The sequence below is a fragment of the Centruroides vittatus genome, unplaced genomic scaffold, assembly GCF_030686945.1.
Source record: "Centruroides vittatus isolate TY-2023 unplaced genomic scaffold, ASM3068694v2 contig_1276, whole genome shotgun sequence".
NCBI classification, from domain to species: domain Eukaryota; kingdom Metazoa; phylum Arthropoda; class Arachnida; order Scorpiones; family Buthidae; genus Centruroides; species Centruroides vittatus.
This window is the reverse complement of record NW_027120815.1, coordinates 1,221,044-1,244,785: the sequence shown is the minus strand read 5'-3', so window position 1 is coordinate 1,244,785 and position 23,742 is coordinate 1,221,044. Positions and strand designations below refer to the sequence as shown.

Below are 23,742 nucleotides of genomic sequence, written 5' to 3'. Positions count from 1 at the left end.
TTCTTGTTTGGCTATACAGTGTAGCACATTGTTTTTGCACATCCCTATGTAGATGTTATCATCTAACTGGAAGTATATATCTTAGTGTGATCAGTTGAATTACTGCAGAATTATTATATTTTTGCAAGGTTGGTTTGAGGAAACCTCATCACATTTTCAATAGAGGGAAGTATTAAATTTTGTTAAACTCAATAAATCTCCTATTGAAATATTTAAAAGTTTGATGGATGCTTGTGAAGATGCAAAGTGGCACAAGCTTTCAAAAAGAGACAGAACACTGTTGAAGACAAACGTCATTCTGGAAGGCCAACCATTTCAAAGAATGACGAAAACATAGACACTAAGTGAAACGTGATTTTAAAAGACCATCAAATGCACGTAAGGATGATTGTAGAACGGATGCACTTAGATAAAAATTCAGAAATGTATAGAAATTTAACATGTGTTTTGCAAATGCAAAAAAAATTGTATGAAACCATCCCAAGGAAATATGGCTGTGGAACAAAAACAATTGGTGGACAATTAGCCAGAATTTCCTTGAAATGCAGCCATATTTCTTAGTCATATGTGGAATTATCCATTAAGAAGTTTTTCTTCCGGACAGACAGTGAATCGAACTTTCTATTAGAATGTCTTGCAATGCCTTCAAGTATATGCTCATGCAGCATTGTCAGTTTGAGAGATTTTAGCCAAAAAAAAAAATCTAGCACACACAATCTCCTCTAAAGCCCAGTCTTGACTCTGTGTTACTTCACACTTCCCCAAGATGAAATCACTTCCCCAAGATGAAATCCAAGGTGAAAGGTCATCATTATGGAACTACAGACATCATTTAAAAACATTTTGCCAAGATGATTTCTAGCACCACTATGATTAGTGGAAAAAGTAATGGCAGTACAGTAGAGCATCGATTATCCGACCCTCGATCAACCGACACATCGGTTAACCGACTGCGTTCTAGTCGGCAAATTCAAATGTCCGCTAGTGATGTGGCGCTACAATATTTGGTTGTCTTGGCTACTTTAATATTATTTTTGTTAAATTTTTGCATGTTTTAGCTGGCAGCACTGGCTCGACCATGAAAGGGAGGCTAGTATTTAAACCAGGCCTAGTACACTATACTAATAATGTATTTTTTCATACTTTTCGGTTATCCGACCAACCCCAGTCCCCAATTAAGTCGGATAATCGATGCTCTACTGTACTGTGCGACTTCCTGAGGATCGTATATGAAATTACAAATTTTATCCCCTTCAATGTAAGTCTAATAAAATTTTTATATCACTTACCTTTGGAACATGCCTTTTTATATATTTTTATGTTTAAGGTAGAAATAATAAATTATTTTAAAATATTTCATTTACATATTTAATCAGTTAATCTTTTTATTCATCTTATTATATACAAATATAATAATGTAAACAATTGAACTCTGCTTCTTATCAAACTTTAATTACAATTTATCTTGAATACATCATTTTGAGAATTATTTTCCATCTTACAATAATTTTTAATAATAAAAGATCTTATCAAGTTTTCATCTAGATATTTCTAAATTATTAAAAACAGATTATGAAACCTTGAGGCTAATGCAACCTCTCTGGTTATGCACACAATCCCAGCAGATGGCATTAAAAATTTAATGCTTTTTCTATGGAAAAATCCTTTTACAAAAATTCTCAAATAGAAGTAGATAGATCCAAACAGTTATTTCCTTTAAAACCCTATTTAATTCTTCTATTAATGTTTGGTTTGGAATTTGGAAAATTAATGTAATTGCCTTTCAAAAGTTTGAACTGTACATTAATAGAAGAGTTAAATAGAATTCTAATGCAAAAAAGTTTTTGGTGTATCTGCTTACATTTTTGAGAATTTTTATAAAAGGATTTTCCCATAGAAAAGGCATTAAATTTTTCATCTCATCTGCTGAGATTGTGTGCGTAACCAAAGAGGTTGCAATTAAGCTTAACCCCAAAAACTCTACAGTGGATAACATTTACCCAAATGTTCCAAACTAGTGTTTTTCTAGTTCCGTTCAGAAGTATGAGCCCTTGCCACCTAGTCCTTCCATCTTTGAGACAGTTTCATACATTTAATATTTTATACAAAATATCACAGTTCATAATCATATGTTTATTTAAAATTTCTCCTAGGTACCGTAACTGCAGCTAATTCTAGTTCATTAGCAGACGGTGCAGCCGCTTGTGTCCTAATGACAAGAAATGCAGCTGATAAGTTAAATATCAAACCTTTGGCAAAAATTATTGGTAAGTTACTGAAGTTCAAAATATTAGAGTTTGATTTATTTTATAAATTTAAAATTAAAACTGAAATAATTCACTTCTTTAATAAGATTTATGGAATTCCTTTAATAAGATTTATGGAGTCCTTTAAAAGTATAGTTATGATGTTTTCTCTCTTCATTTGTAAAATGAAATTCTAATTTGATAGATTATTCTTCGGCAAAGATTTTAAGCTATATACAAGTATATCTACACTCTAGTAACCGAATTAGAAATTATACAGGGTCCCAATAGTCTAAAACTGTAGAAGTTTATGTTGATTCGTGAACGTGGGTAAAGTGTAGTGCCGAGTAGGAGGAATAAATTGAAATTATTTTGATGGCAGACCTGCAGTCAACAGGAAGTTGCTAAAGAGTTTAAAAGGCTGCCCATCAATTGCACACAGCGATCGGCATATGGCCTGTTAAACTGTTTGGCAACTTCTTGCTTACTGCAGGTCTCTACCATCAAAATAGCTTACTCATTCCTCCTTACTCAACACCATGCTTTACCTGTAAAAAGAATAAACAAGATCAATCTAACTCTGACGCTTCCAGGCTTACGGAACACCTTGTATATTGTTTATTTGAGAAATATACTAAATATTTACTATTGCTTACATAATTAACATTAACTATTAGTGATACAAATTCATATTAACTCAAATTAGCAAATAAATTATGAATATTTGTTAGTTTTCCACATAAATCTAATTGTTTTTAAATTTAAGTCACATTGCTAATATTTGGATTTAAATGTAAACAAGAACAATTGGTTACAGTGTTATAATAATAAATAAACTTTTAAACTAGAAGATTTTTAAAAAACTAACACATTAGACCATGTTAATTACTGACCATCTAAATAAAGAATGTGTAAAAGGCAAAAACAGTGTTTCTTTTATATGTGTAGAAGAAACACAAAATTATAAAATAAGTATCTTTTGTCTTTTGTCCTTCTTCACACCTTCGGGATCCAGCAATAGTCTAATTACTCAAATATCAACGCAACACTTAATTATATTTATATTTGTAACATATATATTAAATTTTACAATCATTGGAATGACTTTATAATGTCTCTTTGCGTGTCGAGGTGGACGAGAGCCTCAAAGAAAGTCATCTCTACCAAAGCCCTCGTCAGACTATTATTGGATCCCAAAGACACTTTTATTTGTTTAATTTAATCTTTGTTGTTCAGATTTAACTATCATCCTGGTATTTTATTTATAACTGTTCCTATTAACTTTAAAAATTCTGATAAATTTATTACAGTTAATCATTTTTATATTCAGGTTTTACAGATGCAGCAATTGAACCAATAAATTTTCCTATTGCTCCATCTTGTGCAATAACCAAGGTAATTTTTAATTTTCATTAAACTTGTTAACTTTTTAAATTAAGTTTAAATAAATTAATCAATTTTGATTTCTCCCCCCATAAAGTTGTTGGAAATGACCGGAATCAAAAAGAGTGAAATTGCATTATGGGAAATTAACGAAGCTTTCAGTGTCGTGACTTTATCAAATGTGAAAATACTCGATTTAGAATTGGAAAAGGTGAATACCTGGGGAGGTGCCGTCAGTCTAGGACATCCTTTAGGGTACATTTCATATAAAATTTATCAAATTCAAATATTGTTTAGAAATGTTTAATATAAATATTTTATCATTATTAGAATGTCGGGTACCAGAGTACTGAACCATTTAGCTTTTTCCTTAAAACCCGGCGAATACGGAATGGCCGGCGTATGCAACGGAGGAGGCGGCGCATCCGCCATGTTGATACAGAAGATGTAAGTTAGATGCACGTTACGCTTTTAGGCATAATATAAAAAAAAGTTAATCATGGGTTAAATTGTTATTTTATATATATAAATATATATTTACACTTTATCTTGTCCAAGTGGCAATGTTTAAAATGGTATCTAATACTTGCAACGCTAATGTTTTATCTGTGATGCTCAAACTAAAACTTAATCAAAAATGTATTAATCAATTATGTTGCATATAATATAATAATTGAAATAAATATTTATTTAAATACTTTTATAAAATAAAAAGAGTAGATTTATTTAATTAACAATAGGAGCATAGAATAAAGAATATTCTAACATCCACTAAATATTAATGCTATAAAAAATATAATAAAGATGAAACCATTTCGGATAACCAAAATGCTCGGTAAAATATAAAATGACTGTTACATCTTTAATTATCTTTCAGTTTGATGAGGTAGTTTAGTAGCAAGGAAAATTATATATCGGACGGGGAAGGATGAAATGCTATCTCCAACAAATGCCCAAGAGGAAAGATCTGTTTCGAACGTGCAATTTTCGTCAAATTGAAAGACATTTTGAAATCTTTTAATTAAGATATGACGAAGCCATTTTATGTTTTGCCAATACATAAACTTCTGTCATAACTGCTTAATGGTATTTATCAACAAGGAGGGGTAAAATCTCCATTTCTGGCAAGTGCCTTCAAGGAAAGATCTGTCGTGCGTATGTAATTTTGATTTTTATGGAACTATTTTGTGAAAGTGAAAGACTCATTTCTTTGCACTTTTTCTGAGACATTGTTTTTTAAATCTTCTAACTAGAAATATTTTTGCTTTTAACTTTAAATTACATGAAAATTGAACGTTAGAGAACAAATGGTTGTTCTGCATTTAAGAACAGAAGTTAAAAAAAAAAATAGAATAATATATATTAATGTTTAAAAACATAGAGTATTGACTTTAGTATAGAGGCAGCTTATGAATTTAGTAATTAAAAGAGGAATAATTTAGTTAAAAAGTGGGTGCCAAAAGGGCAAGGTCAAAAATGAAAAAAGAACTACAAGGAAATAAATTGTTTATTGTTGTTTCGTTTTATTGAATAATTGTTAATGATAAGCTATATATATAACAGAAATCAAGAAACTTTTTAAGATAATTTATGGAATAAAGAGAATTACCAAATACTATAAGAATAGATATGTATTATATCAATGATGCGGTTTTCTTTATATTGCTTTAAATATTTCTTCAAAAAAATTGATGAGACTTTGAGGTTGTTTTTTTTTTGTCTGGACCGCATTTCACAGTGGCATAGCGAACATAACTGGCACTTCCTCCCTTCTCCAGAAACATGTATAGTTTGTCTTGGAGACCATTTGGGCACCCCTCTGCAAGTGGTGCCTGGGGCATCATACAGCCCCTTGCACCTCCTTGCTACGCCACCGGCATTTCATCAGAGACAAAAACTTAGCAAAGTTTAACAACTTAATCTATGCATCTTTTTCATTAATAACAAACTTTTTGGCTTTAAATATGTAGGTACAGTTGTTCCAGGGACCAAATATTGTATCTTCAAAATAAAAATAGACCATAGAACCACTGGTTTTAATGTCTAATACTTGCTGTGATAAACTTTAGAGGTTAGATTTAAAGGGTAATCAATGAATATTAAAGTGAAATGCTCTTTAATTTTGTAATGTGATGTTTAGATAATAAAATCCACCTTATTAAATACAGATATCCACCACCTAATATTTCCTGGTAGAATACCTTTTGATTTTTAATATCCATACTTTGTACAATGTGCCTTTCAATACAATATTTATATAAGAAACATGTTTACATCCAAAAATACAACACGTCTTTAACAAAGCAATATGTGGGAAAATCTCAAGTTACATTTCAGATATAGTTGACTAGAACAGTAAAATTGTATGTAGATATTTATGGAAGCACATCAATGAAAAACAAAAAATTGAATGTCTCTTGAATATAGTTAGTACTTGAAGGGGCATCACATTGTAATATCATATTAACATCTCTAATAGTCTCAACATGTTTTTATGATGGGTCTAGAATAGTGTCAATTCCATAATTTGCTGAATTGTCAGACATATATTTCTAAACATATATTGCAATTTATTTTATTGCAAATTTTCTTTGCATTTTTTCCGATAAATTTCTTTACTGAATGTTTGTATGAAACTTCATACAACACAGCAAATAACACACATGGTATTACATTTGTTTGTACAAAGCAATTGTTTGGCAACCAGGAAATGATGCTTTAAGGTAAGCATTTACATCTAAAACACAATAGTTTGTTACTTATATAGGTATTTTATTCCCCACTGACATTAAGTGGGGAAATGCCTGTATTTTAATAGTTTGTATTCATGATATAAACTCCCACTTTATCCATATATTTCTAGTTTTTGATTAAGTAGATCAGTGATTTTTTTTTCCACATTTGTTCATTGGTGCCAAGTTTTGTACATTTCCTTAAAACAGTGTTTTCATTATGTTAAACTTATAAGTAATAGTTTGTTCAATATTTTTTAAAAACTCTCATTAGCAAACAGAAAAGACCAGATATGAAGGGAATCACGGATACCCTGCCCTGTGTGGGGAGGTCTCCCATTCATCCGAAACCAAAGAGTTATGTTGACCTTTGCTTATTCTTTTACAAGTAAGCATGGCACCGACTGAGAAGGAATGAAATTAAGTTATTTTGATGGTGGTGACTTGCAGTTAGCAAGAAGTCGAAGAGTTTAACAGACTGCATCCCAACCACTTTGTGTCCCCACTATCATCAAAATAACTTGAATTCGTTCCTCCTTACTCGGTGTCATGCTTTACTTGAAAGAGTAAACAAAGATCAACATAACTCTTGTGGCTTCATACTTATGGGACATCATTTGTATGTACTGTACATGTACTTTTATACAAAACTTGTTAACACATTTTTAAATAAACGAGAAGCAATTCTTGAAATTTTTAACAAATAGAAATGAAGAAGTACTGTACCGTAGTAGAAATATTTTCAACTTGCTGTATTTTTAACTTAAATATATAAATACATACAGTTGAATGTCTCCTAAGATTATTAAAATGCCGTTGATAACGAAGCGTAAAATTCTTCTTTGACATGTCACGACAGAATTATTGATAAATACGACAAATAAAATGAAGTGTTATTCATATAAAGATATAAGGATAAAAAATGAAAAACTGCATACAATATTTCTATATTTTTTAAAAGTAAGTTATATCTTATGAATATTTAATCAGATATTAATCTAAAACTAAGTGATTAAAAAATAATGCTACAGGCAATGGTAAACAGGTGTGCAGACGAAGTTTATCTGATTTTATTTAAGAAAACAGTTTCTAATTATGATTTTAAATAAAATCCTGATCAAATATATACAAATTAAGTACATTTGGTTACAGACAGATAACAGCTCAAAGCCTAAGGAATGAATTAATTATTAGCACTGAATGTCGATTTATTAGAATTTCTTTGGTATTTTATAAAAATACAATAATAAATCTTCATAAAGTGTTTGATAGAAAAAATCGAGTTCTGTATATCGGATTTATATGGTAATTTCATCAGATATAAAAAAAAATATAAATAAATAATATTCATATATTCATTAATGATTACGATTTGTAATTATATATTTCAAATCACTTATCTCGATTTCAAACTCTGAATACATAAATTAAGAATTAAATTAATCATTCAAAGTCGGTTGAAATGTTCCTCGGCTTATTTTATTATTTATTTTCTTTACGATTTGAAGAAATGGCAACGGATACGTCCCCCGTAAAGCAGTTTTAATACGGCCAGGAAAACAAACTGACGACTGTCTGTTTCAAACGAAACGGGCTCTTATCTGGCCATATTAAAGCAACTTTACTAGGTAATGCATCACACATCTTAAGGTTAAATTAATAGATTAAAAAAAGGGTCTAAGAAGTCCAAGATCATTACAAATTTGAGTGAATTAGCATTACCTGTTAAGATGTAGATTTGCGTTGAAGAAATATAATGCTTTGTCTGCAAAGATGCTTAAAAAGAAAGAATTTGCATATATTCCTCAAGAATGTGTTGTATGGTGTTTAAAAATAAATTTATTCTATCAGTTCAAAATATTTTTAATTTCTTGATGATTCTACATTGATTAAATTGTTAAATGTAAATAAAATATCAAAAATTTGTCTCATTATTTTAAAGCAGTATTCAGAAATGATAAGATTATATGGATGTTCCTCTCAACATTGACTCAATGCTTTAGTGTCTGATATCGTAAGTATGCATAAATTGACAGATTAACAAGAGCTAATTTGATAAATATAAAATCTTGTAAAGATTACAGAGCATTTGCCATAACATAGCATTAACATAACATACTGCCATAACATAGCCTCAAGCTGAAAATTTAACATGCTTGGTAGTGCACATGGAATATACAACACATGAGAGTAACAGGCAGGTTCTGAAATCACTGAAAATGTCAATAAATGCTTCTATGGACTTGGGCACTAGTGGCATCAACACACTTTCTTCCTTCCCACTTCTTCTGCTTGAGACACCGTTAGGTTACAGAAAAATTTTCTTTAGTCTGTAGGATGCTTAAAATTGCGCATTTTGCTGTTTTTCTGATTTAAAAAATCTACTGGTATTTCAAATTAATTTAATTGTATGTTAGCATCTGTGTGTGCATTTTGTAATGTTTTTATTACAAACTTGTATTCATTCTCTTTGTGTAATACAGAAAACCTGTAGTTTCAGAATCATAATCCCTTGTGAAAGATCCCTTATTGTAGAATATGATCTAATTGTCTAGTTTAATTTTTACCAGTCTCTCTGACTAACGTTTACAATTGATCTGTTTTATGTAAATTTTACTGTACAGACAATAGGTAGCTTTCTATGCCATTTTTCCAGATTAAAAGTGATGTGCTCCTAAATTTGAAGGTGTTATAAATTCAAAATAATACGATACATTGCCAAATCAATCCGATAAAAGTTTTACGATACTTTGTCATTTTAAAACTCAAAATTGAATCAAAATTCGGTCAGCTGATATATTCTGATACATAGAACTAAACTATAATAATTTAATTGATACACGCCATATATATATATATATATATATATATATCTTCTTTAGCAAGCCTTTTATTGTGTAATGATTTAGTTATTGCTTTGGCATCCAGTGAAGAAATATAGCCAGGTAAGCCTTGTAAATGCCACTTCACTGCAGTGAAATTAACAATAATAATGGGAATAAAAACTTAGTGTTGTCTACAGTTTACAACTTTTCACACCTTTGCAGCATCCCATATTTTTAAGATAAAATATTCTAAGCATTTTTAACATCTTTAGTTTCGATAAAATACATGAATTGTTATTTTTACAAATAGAGAGTTACCTGTCTTAACGCTGTACACAAAACATCCATGCCCATTATGCGAGGAAGCAAAGGAAGTAATAAGACCGTTGTTGCATAGGGTACGACTGGTAGAAATTGATATAACAGAGCCAGAAAATAAGCACTTATACGGAAAATATCGTTACGAAATTCCAGTATTTCATCTCAATGGGAAATTCCTAATGAAAAACAGAGCAAATTATGCATTACTGGAAAGTAAACTAAACGAAACTTGAAAGTGTGGTAAGTTCGATTACATTTCTCTGTTAGTGTAATAATTGATATTAAGAAATAAACGTAGAGATGCGAAGCATTTTATTATGTTAATACTGTACAATGACGCCGTGTGTAAATAATATTTACATTAGAAATACAATAATTACACTAAACTTGATCCATCACCGGACAAATTGAGTCCTTCGTTAAGTTTACACAGATGATCGACGCAGGTAAAGTGAACGTGACTGGAATTATTCGCGCGGTGCGTACCGTTTAGCGACCTTCTCTCTTCGTTATAAATATACTGAGAAGCTGGGGGGAGTCCATTATGGTTAACAGAATTATGACCATTATGGCAATGCGAATACAACTGACTAGGAATACCAGAGTGATACGATTGAGGAGGCAACTGCGAACTGGGTAAGGGTTGGCAATACGGTGATCCACTGCTTTCGCTAATTCTCGGTGACATCTTGGTGTGGTATCCCGAATCCGGTGTGGATTCTTTGGGATGCTCCCCCACGTAAATTTCTAAAGGTTGGGGGCACGTTTCGCCCGTCCTGAGATCACTATTTATGGATTCACTCTCGGCCTTAGAATCAGTTTTTGAATCTTTATTGTCGTTTATATTGGATCCGCTATTGGGGCACTGGTACGACGTAGGAACAAAATATTTTGGTCTTGCGCCTAACTTTTCGAAATCGGTCCGTAGCCTTTGCACTTGTCCCACAGGTGGATGGTCGTCTCTGTCGTTACACCCGTTAGCCGCTTCACTTTTATTATTATTATTGTTATTCTGATAAGACAGAATTGGGTTATTTGCTGTAGTTCCTTGCAAGGATTCGCTGTCGTCCGATTCGGATTCCGACTTAGTCCTCATTATACCCTCCAATGACTGCTGCAAATGAGTCCTTTCGTTGTGATTATGGTGAATATTTTCGTCGTGTTTCTTTCTGTCTTCGATATCTGAGAATTTATTATGAACCCACGACTTCATTTCCTTCCTAATACAATCCGCACTTTGCTGCTGAACTTTCTCTAGCTCTAACTTCTCTCTCATGGAACGTCTTTCTATTCTTTCGATACATTCCGCCCGTTCGGTTGCTAATTTTTCTTTCATAGTCTGATTAATATTTAATATTTGAGTCCTTGTCCTCCTTTCTAAACTGGCAATTTTATCGTTTAAATCGTCGTGAGCGTGATCTATATGATCCATGATCTCTTGCTTATCCACCTCCATTTTCTTTTCCACGTGTTGGAAAAATGGAGCGCAGTAGCAACTGTACCCAACGCCGACGGGACCCTAAATTAATTAAGTTTTCTTAACGAAAAGATTATTTATTTAGTAATTATAATTAGAATATTATGTACCTTTTTAATATTTCCTTCGAGATCTATGTAATATTGTTCTCCCTTCTTTAAAGGTTCTGGTGGAAGCGAATCTAGCTTCGGAGAAGGGAAATCCGCCATATTGGGAAACATGGGACATCCGTAAGGACTCCAATGACCGTTCCAAAGGACATTTTTCTTGCCTTCGTCCATAAAGTGAACTTTATGGCCGTGTTTGCTCTGTGTAAATAATGTTAAATACAGTTATATTTTGTATGAGTACCGTTTTTATTGATACTAACACACACCTTTTTATGTTTATCTCTTCTCTGCTTATTAGTGCTGTCTTTACTGCCCTGTGACGTTCCACTTCCTTTATCCCTTTTCTTATTTTGTTTCTTTTCGTCCTTACTCTTTTGCTGCACGTGAATAACTTTAGGGGGTGGATTTAAAAGTATATTTTGAACTTCCGTAAATTCTTTCCTCTCCGCAATATCAATGGCTCTCTCACCCTGCTACAGAAAATCATATGCAAAACACAATTATTAGCCATGCGTAATTAATTATATTAAGAATAAGATTTAATCAATTACTTTATTCCTTATCATTTGATCACATCCTGCTTCTAGGAGGATTCTTGTTAGTTTCCTTCTCCCCATTGCCGCTGCTATATGTAGAGCAGTGTCTCCATTCTAAAGTACGTTTTAAATTACTAAACGTATAAAAATCTACTAAATTTATAATTAAAGCTATGATACGATACTTTGTTCAGTTCGGATGTATGACAGAAAGCACTTATCAGTATCCTGAGTACTCCGGCATGTCCATACCTGGAAGCTGTATGAAGTGGTGTGTCTCCATACTATAAATATTAAATTAAATATTTCTATTTGTAAACTAAAAGTAGAATAAAAAATATTAATCGTCACACTTACGTTATTTTTTATGTCCGGTTTGCATCCTGATAAGAGTATGACCCTACAGCTTTGATTATGACCATTTTGACAGGCAAGATGAAGTGCCGAGAAACCACCCTAAAAAATAAGAATAACTTAATTTTCATTTAAAATTTTAACAAATTTCTTGTTAAATTATTATTAATTAATTAGTTTTTTTTGTATTCAATAGCTGTTTTTAGATGAATAGTAATTAAGTCCAACACCCTAATCGTGTGAAGCAGTCACAGAATTAAAGAATTCAAGGTTGTGGTCGTATCCGGCGCATAAATTTGCATTAATTAATAATAAGCGTTAAGCAAATCTGTAATAAATATTTAAGTGTATACTACAAACCTTATTCAGTATATACACATTAGCCTTATGTTTACAAAGAACTTCCAGAGTCTGGCTGTACCCCTTCCAGGCAGCTTCGTGTAGAGCTGTGTTTCCATGCTGTAAAAAGTAAATTGTTATTAACAATTGCACTCGACATAGTGTTAGTTGCTTAAGAAGTACAATTATATACAATGCTTTTTATAGAACGTGTGCGTGATCAGCGAGGAGAAATGAATAGGAGTGGACTCTTGTCAATCCGTATCAAGTGATCGTGGCCTATAATCACAATACTAAATGATATTTATTTAAGTTAATTCGAATAAACGGATTGAAGACATGTTGCTGACAGCCATCTTTGATCTTCGAATTAATGATTGGGATGGTTTGAAGAAGGGACCACACATTGCAGAACTTAACCAATCGATTGAAACAAGTTGTTACACCACAGGTAAGAGCCCTCTTCTGGTAAAGTGATCTTGTATTGTGTCAACATTCATGACTTGTTCTGTCAGTCGTGTAGCGCATGTAAGTCGTTTCGGCTCTTAAAATTCGGGAATTCCCTCGCTTAAAAATCTCTCCACCCTTTATCTTTGATTGCACTCCTGTATTTTACGAGTAATTTGGTAGAGGAGGAAATTTAAAGGAAGGGCATTCTCCAGAAAATTTCAAAAATATCGCTAGTAGCTACTGCCTGGTGTGGCGTTAAAATCTTATTTATTATTACTGACTTAACTAATCTTAAAACGTATCTATGAAAGTCGGAATGTATGGGGAGTCTATGGGCATACAGTAAATGATTTCTTGATTAAGTTATCTTGATAGCCGAACCGAAAGTTACGCCCTGTTATGAAATTACCACGCCTTTTATGAACGATGATGAATAATGTCACTGGTCCGCGATAGGCTCCATAACTTACAAACTGTTGCATTGGCGCACAGATTAAAATCTCACCCCCGTGGATTTATTCTATCAAAAAATAATTGTTGAAATATATTATTCATTTTATTAGTCGATACAGTGTTTGGCGTTGCTCTACAGGGGCATAAAACAGATTGAATGCACGATGCTATCGTAGGTAAGGAAGATAAGATGGTTGCTTTTTAACAATAGGGTGATTTTTTTTTTGCGTGTGCCACAAGCGCACCTGCACAAGCTAGAGGCGCATTGTTAAAATTCTAACCTCCTTTTTTAAAGTATTTTTCTTTATTTTTACATTTTAATAATATCGAAATTATGCTTACGTGTTCGTCCTGTGCATCAACATGACTTCCATTCTTTAACAGCAGCCTGACAACTTCGACGTGACCTTCGGTGGATGCTTGGTGGAGGGGAGTGTATCCAGCCTATATACATACACACACACAGAGAGAGAGAGAGAAATAACAAAACAGGTTTTTATAATCTGGTTTTGTACAATTCATTTTATTCTTAATAACAGTTTCATTACTTAAGGCAAATGAACATGTTCATAATTTATATATTGATTGATAGTTCGTTATCTTAATGAAATTGTCAACTCGTGTAAGGTTATCTTCGCCATTGTTGCAACTCGGTTTCATATTCATTTACGCACCGAAGAACAAAAAAAAAAAAACACTGTAAAAAAAAATAAACTTTCCTAAGAGCGAAACGTCACAATTATTTCTGATATATCTTAGATACGGTGAAATATAATTAAATTACATGAAGAACTCGTTTCCCTGGGGGAGTGTTATCTGTAAACAGTAGCATGAATAAATTATTATTACATATATATGTAAATGAATCGGCTCGTATGTAAATTAAACTCTGATTTGAAAATATTTACTCATCACAGAACATCAATCAATTACTTTTATGTGTATTTTTATAGCATGCAGCATACAGCTGGTGGCATTATTGTATTCGTAAACCTTTAGGGAATTGTATAAATTTTCAGTGAGGAGTTAAAGAAATTTCATTATTTCTACAGGTTTAGTATTAATAACGTGATTCTAGTCATCTAGGACACGAAGATTAAACAATACAGCCGCAGATTTGTATGCTTAAACTTCCTGTTATAGCTTCCAGCTCATTCATTAGTGAAGAAATGTAGCTGATGGTCATCTACTCATTCCTTTTATCTTCACGTCTCGCGAATATAAGAGGAGAGATTTTGTTAAACAGGGTGAAGCAGGAAGTTTCAAACACTTTTTACTCCACTCGACAAGTTTAATGATTTGTAAATGATGCATTGTTTCATTGTTGATATTAATAATATAATAAACACGATGAACACGCGAATTACTTGAATGAAAGATGGAAACTTCGATCGTTGCTGGGTGTTAGATGTCTTAATAAACTTTCGAGTACCCTGACAAAAGAAAGGTGGCTCCAGGCCAAATATTTGGTAGAGTGGGGAAAAAAAATGTGTTATCAATCTTCGTTACCATTTTTAATCTCAATTAGCTATTGTTGCAAGACAGGATAACAAAGATTAAACCATCCACGTTCGTGAAAGGAAGTGATCCTTTTCACATTCATCTTGCTAAACTGAATGTGCACATTTAAAACAGGATCTCGCCCATATTTATTGATCTTGTCACCTTCCATACCGTGGAAACTTGGAGCTAGTGCTTACAAGAAACGATAAAAGTAGAAAAATTGCACAGCTTCACAGATTCTTGGAAAGATAACGCTGATCAACACGGAGGAGAGGGCATTGCCAGATTGATACTTAAGACACAAAGACATATTTACATGGATGCAGACTGAAAGGAATCCAAAACGATAAAAAAAAAAAATCCTTGTGAATCCCAGCAGTAAACTGTGACTGATGAGTACAACATTTAACAAATGTCCATTAAAGTCTATTCAATGCTCCAGAGATATACTGGTGTGTCACAGGGTGGTATAATAAATGTTGACAGAGGTCAGGAGGTTTCTTTCTCTAACAAAATATCCTGCTTTACCTCATACCTGTTTATAATTTGCTGTATATGGTAATCTATTCAAATATTTGAGAATTTTAATTATCCCTGTGGTTTACGAGCAATCTTTTGGGAGGTTCAATCTTTTTGCTTTTGTTACGGTGTTGATGTATCGAGAGATCGTGAACGTATGCCACTCGCTATGTAAGAGACTAATGAAAGTCGTAAAGGATAACGACGCCAAATGAAGTAGATATGTTACGATCGAAATTACCATAAAGACAGCCAATGGGTGGTTATATGTAATAATTGTTTTAAAACGTTCACTTCTTAGAAGAGAGGACGGTATGGTGTTACGTGTTTCCATGGATTTCTATCTCTGCATGTCGCGTTTTCGGGGAATTTGATGGATCCACAACTATCAAAGCCACCCCTACATCAATACAGTCGAAGAAAAATAGTCTTTAAACTGTATATTTATGAAAATTAACATTATAACCATATAAAAATCTCGTATATCCGTGGGTGAAGAACTTATCCAGAGCTTTGAAGTATGGCGATAAGTGAATGAGTTTCAATTCAACCTACATTTAATTCTCTCTGTTATTAAATGCACAATCATTTTTCACCAGTTTTGTTATCTTATAAAACAAACAAAATCTTTTGCTACAATTTCCGCCCTTGCTAAGAAGTTTGGAGTCTCGATTCCGGTGTGAACGACCCCATCTCACGTTTTTAAGGTCATTGAATTTAATCTTAGTTCTTTAAAACATACTCAACCGTCATTTAAACAATAGATCGGATGCGTGATTGTGTAGAAAATACGGAAATTTGTTGTAATGAATTTGCTATTAACTCGACTCCCGTGCGCTGTAAGTGGGTATCTTTCTTTCTTCCCCCCTTATTCTGTATAAGTAGGACCTACTTTGTTAAACCTGTGTTTAGACATGCAACTATTTACTTAACTGCATCATCGCCCCTATAAATTGATTCTTTTTTCCGCTCTTAACGTGATCTCGACCCTATACTTTTTTTGGCAGTTGAAAAAGTGCGCTGGAACAATGAACACTTCACCTACGTGTGATTGAAAGATGTTACATAAATTACCATTCGACCTTCGCAGCATCTTAATTTCGGAATGGCGTGTTTCTCGAGATAATAAACATAAAAAAAAAAAAATCTGCATTCCCTCCCTGCTTCACGTCTGAATTAACAAACATTTTTGCAAGGGGTGCTCCAAGCTGTTGCGGCTGTGGCTATGATTGAAAGGCATTTTCTTTTTGTAGTTTTAAGCACTCATTATAACAATGTTTTGCTTTTAATAACCAGTTAATGGGTTTACTTCAAACGTGGAGCTGCAACCAATTCTGTACAGTATGTGGAAGGCACAGAGTTCGGTCGAGTAGACAGACGAACAGTCATTTCTTCAGTTGACACCATGCTGTGATGTTTACGAGCAGAGAACGAATGATAAGTATGTACAGAACCGGTATTAGCCTTCTGTCTTCTTTTTTTGTGTTTTTCCTGCCATTTTTCTTGGTGCCATCTCGCTTCTCGACACATTTACAATGCATACTTTCGTAATCTGTACAAACATGGCTTAAGTTTTACTCTTCTCTTTAAATTTATTCTTTAGGGGTTTAGTTTACTATTCACGTAATCTCTGTAAAACTACTAACCATTACCTGTCAATTTTGGTGGATTTCTTAGTTTTCTCGCTCGGAGTGTGCCCATTTCTCCATAAAAAGCGAGTGCTTTGAGCCTCCCAAACAAGCTAGAGTGAAATTTATATAATAATCGGCCTTGTTTTAACAAACTCAATAAAAAAAATAGAAAAATTACGAAGTGGAACCGTGAACTTTGGCAAAAAGTTGTTTCTATACAAACGTTTATGTAAATGGAAAAGTAAAATACGGTTCATTCTGTACACATCCGGTCATTTTTCGAGACAGACAAAAGTCGAATGTGTAAATTATTAATTAGCAAAAAGAAAAAGAAAACGGTAGGAATGAGTAAACCGGATAATGGATCCTGAGAAACATCGAAACGAAGATGAGAAAAATTAGCATAAGGAAATTTAATATAGCCGTCAAGTAGACACGATAATTTGTCATTCGTAGAATTCTCTTCTTTCGCAGGTGACAGATTTTTCCAGCGGTTTAATAAATATTCATCGAGTGTCATTTGCAAGTAAACAACACGCAAATTATACAAGTTGTAGCAGTAATTATACACAATCCTTTTTTTATCTGATGTATCCAGACAAATTCCTTTCGTCCTGATCGATTATTGACGCTAATCGTTTAAGTTTATTCCTACGTAGAACGGAGAAATTCTTCGTGTTTTCTGGAGTAAAATAAATGAAAATACTCCGTTTTCTTTCAATTTATTCAAAAATACTTCATTTCAAAAATATCCAGCAACGAGTTGCGTAACTTTCTGGGCACGAGTTAAAATTGTGTGTGGCGCCATCTGTTATACCATTTTATTTTTAAACAACTGTTTATATTAATTACTATAAAATAGCAAAACGCTTAATTTTGAGTTTACGGGTAATTTTTATAAAATATTGTAAGCACTAATAAAAAATAATACAGTATCTTTATTAAGTCCGACACCACTCGAGATACGTCGACACGTAACCCCCCCCCCATCTCTCCAACCCCTTGATCTTTAACCACCAAAATTTAATAGCATCAACGCCCCTAATACACAACCCTTTCTACAAAATTTCAAAAATTTTCCACAAAGGACACGGGAGTTATTAAGCTTCAAAGGGGTAAACAAAATCGTGCCCCCCGCATACACATCCATACATAGAGAGGAAAATAACCACGAATTTTTTATGATAAATCGTTAGATTGAATCATTGAATTAGTACTTTTGATTCGTATGAGTAAGATAAATTACGTGAAAGTAATAATTAATACTAAAAACTACTTTATTTAATGCTGGACCTCATACTTTTAAAGTACAGTAATAATTAAAAAAATCAAATTTAAAAAATAAACATGGCGGTAATCTGTAACCGAACACGTTTCTCTGGCATGGAAGCACTCGACGTGTACTTAATCTATAGAGTCATTTAGTCAGAAATTATGGGAAAACTTAAATACGTTCACAATTTATATGATAAACGACCGTTTATGCCGTACATCATTATTATTTAATGGCAAAAAAAAAAACCAAATAAGTAGATGCGAATTAACGCTTATTGCGTACAGACGACGATGGGCATTGAATAAATCGTTGAATTTGCATAAAAATTTCCTTAAAAAAACTATTATTTAATTATTTAATCGGTTAATTCGTTACGTCACTTAATTGCGAATTAAATCCCATTAATTATTACGTCGGAGGAGGATGGTGACGACAAGTCTGACGTAATCTAAAAGCGATTAGTTAATGGATCCAAAAGTGGAGCGGGTTTAATTTTCGTGACAAATTTAAATTTCACGTATTACGCGTATCGATATTATCTGTTAATGTAATAATACCAGAAGTCCCCCCCAAAAAAATGGAAGGACCATTATGCAAATGAAGAGCTGGGAAGCGTGGCTCGTCCACGAATTTCGACTTTGCTGCCAGATATTTGATTAATTTTGGTCAGATACCTCAAGAGGCAGGTATTACCACTCCCGTTTATTATATATAATTTCCTGCCGGAGACGAAATAAAAAAATAAAAATAAAAAATTGCAACTCGAGGAATACGTTCTTATCTACATCCTCCTACTTCAATTAACGCTTTTTCTTCCTTGGATTCTTCATGCGCGACCCGTGTGATTGACCTCGAATTGTTTTATTTTTTTATTTTTTCTTCTTTTTCCTAAGTTGCTCCAACGAATCGTTGGCAAAATGTAGCCACGCGTTGGATCCACTAGCGAATCATTCATCCTTGAAGCACGCAAATCTCGCCATGTTACCATGCGCAACTATCGTTGATGTCATCTACTCGCACACGATCGACACTATTTTCTCGTGGCGATTAATAGAAAATTTTATTAATTAAATTCGAATTTTTCGTGCGAAATCGAAGTTTGCAGTGGTGAATTTTTGTTCTTTCTGGATTCCGAAAGGAAAATCTTCTATGATCCTGTATTAGTGCACTATTAATTGAAGAATATCTTGTAACGTTCTTTGGAATATTCTGTGAAGTTCTTTAATGGTATAAGGGCATGGATCGTCACAGCATGCAAAAGCCATCAAACAATTATGGTGAGAAGATAAATGGTGCAGTTTTGCGAGTTCTAGAGCACGCCGACAGCCGCAACGTCCACAGCAAACCGAGCAGTTGTGGTCTAGAACACGTTACAGATTTTATTATTGCTGATGTATACAATTAATGGCTCTTTTTCTGCGACTAGGACCACGTAATTAGAAATATTTCCTCATGCGGATCATCCAGCAACAGCCTGATTTTGGAGCACACTCTAAAAACCCTCCGCATTCGTCAGAATTCAAATAAAATCTGCAAGTATCATAAAAACAAAAATAGACTCGGAATAAATCAATTTTATAGTTAGCATAAATTGCCCATAGCGTAACGTTCAAGCAGAGAATTTCGATATCCGAAAACTCGTACGAAACGCGCCGGTGCCTATAGAGTGCAATGTCACGACCAGGAAACATTCTTGTATGGTGGAGGGACGTCACGTGTTGGCTTTATGGACTGTCAGTTACGTGGCGTGCATCGTAACAGTCGGTGGCCATCTGCAGACGCCATTACATTATTCCAACCCCACCTCTTGCCTCTCCATTCATGGCCGTCTGGGTGCCGCACGCACTACTCGCTAATAAATAATTTCTACACACACCTCATCTCTTATACAATTTATGACTTTGTACTTTCGATACGTTATAGCTCGGGAGGTGTTATCGAATGTTTTTGATGAAGTAAATGAGGCGAAGAAAGTTTCTAAAAAAAAAAAAAACACTATATATGTGTCTTACTGCCCACGTATGGGCGTGTAAACGTGTGTCTGAACATCCAGAATTTCGGGGGAACATTTGAAAAATTGTTTTTCTTCTGCATACAGCTTACTCTTTTGGTGTAAAGTATGCGAAATTTATCGAATTTAACCAAATTATCTTCCATTTCTTTGAAATTTTGGATATTCTCCAGGGTCTAGGAATTTCTCCTTTATCCATAAATTTAACTTAATTTGACATTTTGACCATATTTTCTGTTTGGAAGTTTGTGCGCGTGTCTATATTCAAAAGGCTCCTAACCAGTTTTCTATGGTGCCATTCGTATGTACAATGTACTGTACTTACGTTTGATACGTATACTAAACTCTCATTACCTCTACGTGATTTGGAATATATATTTAACCAAATATCTTGATTCTTCGTGTTTGAAAAATATATATCTTGATTATTCACCAGGTGAATAATTCAGAGATATATTCTAGTGAATATCTACTAGTAAATAATATAAATATAGTTATATATCCGACCCTGAAAATTGAATTTTAGTTAAAATTTTAATTGTAAGACCGTGAGTTTAGTCAAATCTTTACGTAAAATTCCTCAATTTTGAGCTTTTTTTTACATAATTTACATAAACGTTTTTTATTGTATCTAGAAGTTGGGCCGGCTTTACACTGAAGCTAAATAAGCTATAACTTAGGACCTCACCCCACTCTCAAACACAATATATATACACATGTAGAGTCGTGGTGGCCATTATTATTTGGTGGAAAGGGACGGGCCACCTATAGCGTACGGACACAACAAGTCTAAATCCGAACCTGTAAAAGGTTAACAAAAGTTAGAAGTTCATTAGTTCTCTCCTCCATAAAAATCGAAGGTCGACTCGTCCTTAACTCGTTATCAAGAGCAAAATTTGTTTAGGAACCTCGACCAAACTCTGTTACAATAGTAATGAGCACTCAAAATTTTAAGTCCTTCCACTTCCAACGACGCTTACTATAATATTTTACACACAAACTTTCCCAAAAAACCAGTTTGGATGCTAAATCTTTTTGTAGCAAAGAGTCAACCTGTGAGAAGCCATGCTAATATTAATTGAAAATTTAATTAGTGCGTTCCTCCTCCCTAATTATTAACGGATACGGTCGATCTGCTTCATATACAATGACTATTATTGTCCATCGTTCGTTGATAAATTCTTTTTGGTTAAAGAAAAACGTGGTGTCGAGATAGCAAAACCGATCAGATCACCGGTTACAGGTGGGGCATAATAAGAAGAACGTATCCAGGGTGACGACATTCCTGATAAGATTTTTGAACTTTATGTAGGAATGCGGAAATTTTTCCGATTAAAATTCCGAATAATTCGATACTTTTAATGCTCGGAACCATTATAAATTACCAAATACGAGTTACATTCGATACAGGAGAGAAACGTCGAAGAGGGGTCGCAGTCGAGTGCCACTCGTAAAAAAGGTGTGTTTGTTTAAAGACCTACTCCCAAAATACTTCCTTATACCGAAGAACGCCTACAGAGGGAGAGAATTGCCACGCTGAAGTACGTCTTCCTCTCGAGAGTACCTCTTTTTTTTTCTCTTAAATGGTTTCTCAAGTGGGCCCTCGAGAGGGGAAATCGCCAAAGATAAGTAGTTTCGAGTGTCAGTCACGCAGTTATGCATTGCGTGTCGGATCGAACTGATTCATATTCGGGTAATTTATCCTATATACTTGTCAATGAGAGATAAAGTGGAGTAAATTTACGATTAGTCTGATTGATTTTTTGATATTTTGTAAAGTACTAATGAGCTGAAAGCTGTAACAAGTCAGTTATTGTAACGATGGTATCTCGGATTTCTTCTCGGTGTTTGTTTATTTTTAAAAGACGTTCGAGTGTTTAAAAAAACTACAAAAAAGTTTATGATTTCTACAACGTCTAATGATAGAAAATTCAACAGTATCTTCCACATTAATCATAAAGGAACCATTAAAGTATAATTTAATGATTTTAAGTATAGAGTCGTGGAATTTATCTGGCAAGTATTACAATTTATCGTTCGTATAAACGCGTCAATGTGGATGAAGTTATCAACACCAAACCTTTAATTAGACAATTGACTTGTGGAGCAGGATTTAGTCCCAATGTTTTGTTTCTAATTCACCCATTAACACTTTACATATTTATGAGACCGAACCTGTTCAACTCCGATACAGAAATCCTAAAGGCAAATGAGAAAGTATTTAACACTCTGCGAGTACTTTTTTTTCTTTTACCTGTGTTCTGAGTGAACATTATTCTCTTCCCCCATTTTTTTTATCTCCCATTCTATCTTTCCATCTGACATAAGCCTTAGCTTTATGTTCTGTGGCACGCCAAGTTTAACTAACAGATCACGTTCTTGTCTATCTTAACCACTCGTTTAACACAAATCTATGTCATTACGACTTTAATAAAATTTTTAATTTTTATTATCTTCGTTATTAAGAGGTTTATAATGATATTTTACTCGTTTTTACGTCGTGTATTTAACCTGTAAAAAATGCCTGACGTAACGATTGACCGTTACAAAATACTGCGTGGGTGGGGTGGTCATGCGTGTAATTTACAAACCGTCACAAATTTAAAAACTGATCGGATCCTTGAACCATTTTCTTTTTTTTTACGTCGATTTCTAACGTTCTCCACCCCTTAACAACACCAGTTTCGATATATTGCTTTGTAAATCTCAAATTTTACAAGGGCATCCTTATGTGAATCCCTATGTACTAAAATGAATAAGTGTCCTCTTTATAAATGAATGGGAGTGATCAGACTGGATACTTTTGACTGAACTTTGACTCTTGACCCTACTTAGAATAGGCCTCTATAAAACACCATGAAAACATTTAGACTCTAGACGAGGCACACCTAACAACACCTTTGATTAACCTATACACTTTTGACCCCCCTCGAAGGGTCGAATCATTGAATTATGTTAAGTTACTTACCACATCGGCAGTATTGACTTTGGCACCATAATGCAATAATATTTTAACGATGTCTACGTGTCCGTTAGCAGCAGCGAGGTGTAACGCCGTCCTACCTTCCTAAAAACAGAGGGGAGGAAATATATATATATATATACAAATTTCAGTTAAAATAAACTGAAAATTACATTTAAAGAGACTATTTTAAAATATAAGAATTTATAGCCCATACCAAGCGAAAGGTGTGGTTGTACGACCAGTCAGCAAGATCGCTTTACCTGATGAGTGCCTCATCCCCCTTCTGATCGTTTGCCCAAACCTGCAACTTGGATTCTTCTCGAAGGAATTTTACCAGCCTCTGGGTGTGTTTTTCTCGATTATACTAATTTACTTATCGTTCCTCCTTTTTTTTTTCTTGGAGTAAAAAGAAATGACACGACCGACACGTGTTAAAGATCCCAGAGGTCAAATTTTCGGACATCAAATTTATTGCCATCGGCACGATATAACGTGCCAAAGTAAACAAAATTCGGTGCTTTATCTATCCCTAAAGCACTCTAATTCCTCGTAGGACGTGTCGTACATTCCAGTCTTCTATAATTCACCGAAAGGGGCCCTACAAATAGTAA

At 33.6% G+C, this 23,742-nt stretch overlaps 2 protein-coding genes across 5 annotated transcripts in view; one reads left to right on the top strand and one right to left on the bottom strand.

Annotated features, from left to right (window-relative positions):
* Nucleotides 1-11,328, top strand: part of LOC136988979 (acetyl-CoA acetyltransferase, mitochondrial-like) — a 28,330-nt gene extending 17,002 nt beyond the window's left edge. Inside the window, exons 10-15 of one of the 2 annotated variants that reach the window (XM_067286998.1) lie at nucleotides 2,154-2,267; nucleotides 3,577-3,641; nucleotides 3,727-3,884; nucleotides 3,960-4,076; nucleotides 9,497-9,747; nucleotides 11,148-11,328. In XM_067286998.1, coding sequence (XP_067143099.1) covers nucleotides 2,154-2,267; nucleotides 3,577-3,641; nucleotides 3,727-3,884; nucleotides 3,960-4,076; nucleotides 9,497-9,740 — 698 coding nt within the window. In that variant the 3' untranslated portion in view covers nucleotides 9,741-9,747; nucleotides 11,148-11,328. Of the gene's footprint in view, nucleotides 1-2,153; nucleotides 2,268-3,576; nucleotides 3,642-3,726; nucleotides 3,885-3,959; nucleotides 4,077-4,506; nucleotides 4,564-9,496; nucleotides 9,748-11,147 lie in introns of those variants that run through there. The other variant, XM_067287005.1, reaches the window with a different exon arrangement.
* LOC136988862 (ankyrin repeat domain-containing protein 6-like) overlaps nucleotides 9,803-23,742 on the bottom strand; it is a 52,875-nt gene continuing 38,935 nt past the window's right edge. For all 3 annotated transcript variants that reach the window (XM_067286866.1, XM_067286873.1, XM_067286857.1), the window contains 9 exons: nucleotides 23,135-23,233; nucleotides 13,569-13,670; nucleotides 12,345-12,443; nucleotides 11,988-12,086; nucleotides 11,816-11,914; nucleotides 11,646-11,744; nucleotides 11,361-11,567; nucleotides 11,095-11,292; nucleotides 9,803-11,026 (listed from right to left, as the gene is read on the bottom strand). In XM_067286866.1, the coding sequence (XP_067142967.1) occupies nucleotides 9,884-11,026; nucleotides 11,095-11,292; nucleotides 11,361-11,567; nucleotides 11,646-11,744; nucleotides 11,816-11,914; nucleotides 11,988-12,086; nucleotides 12,345-12,443; nucleotides 13,569-13,670; nucleotides 23,135-23,233 (2,145 nt within the window). In that variant the 3' untranslated portion in view covers nucleotides 9,803-9,883. The remainder of the gene's footprint in view (nucleotides 11,027-11,094; nucleotides 11,293-11,360; nucleotides 11,568-11,645; nucleotides 11,745-11,815; nucleotides 11,915-11,987; nucleotides 12,087-12,344; nucleotides 12,444-13,568; nucleotides 13,671-23,134; nucleotides 23,234-23,742) is intronic.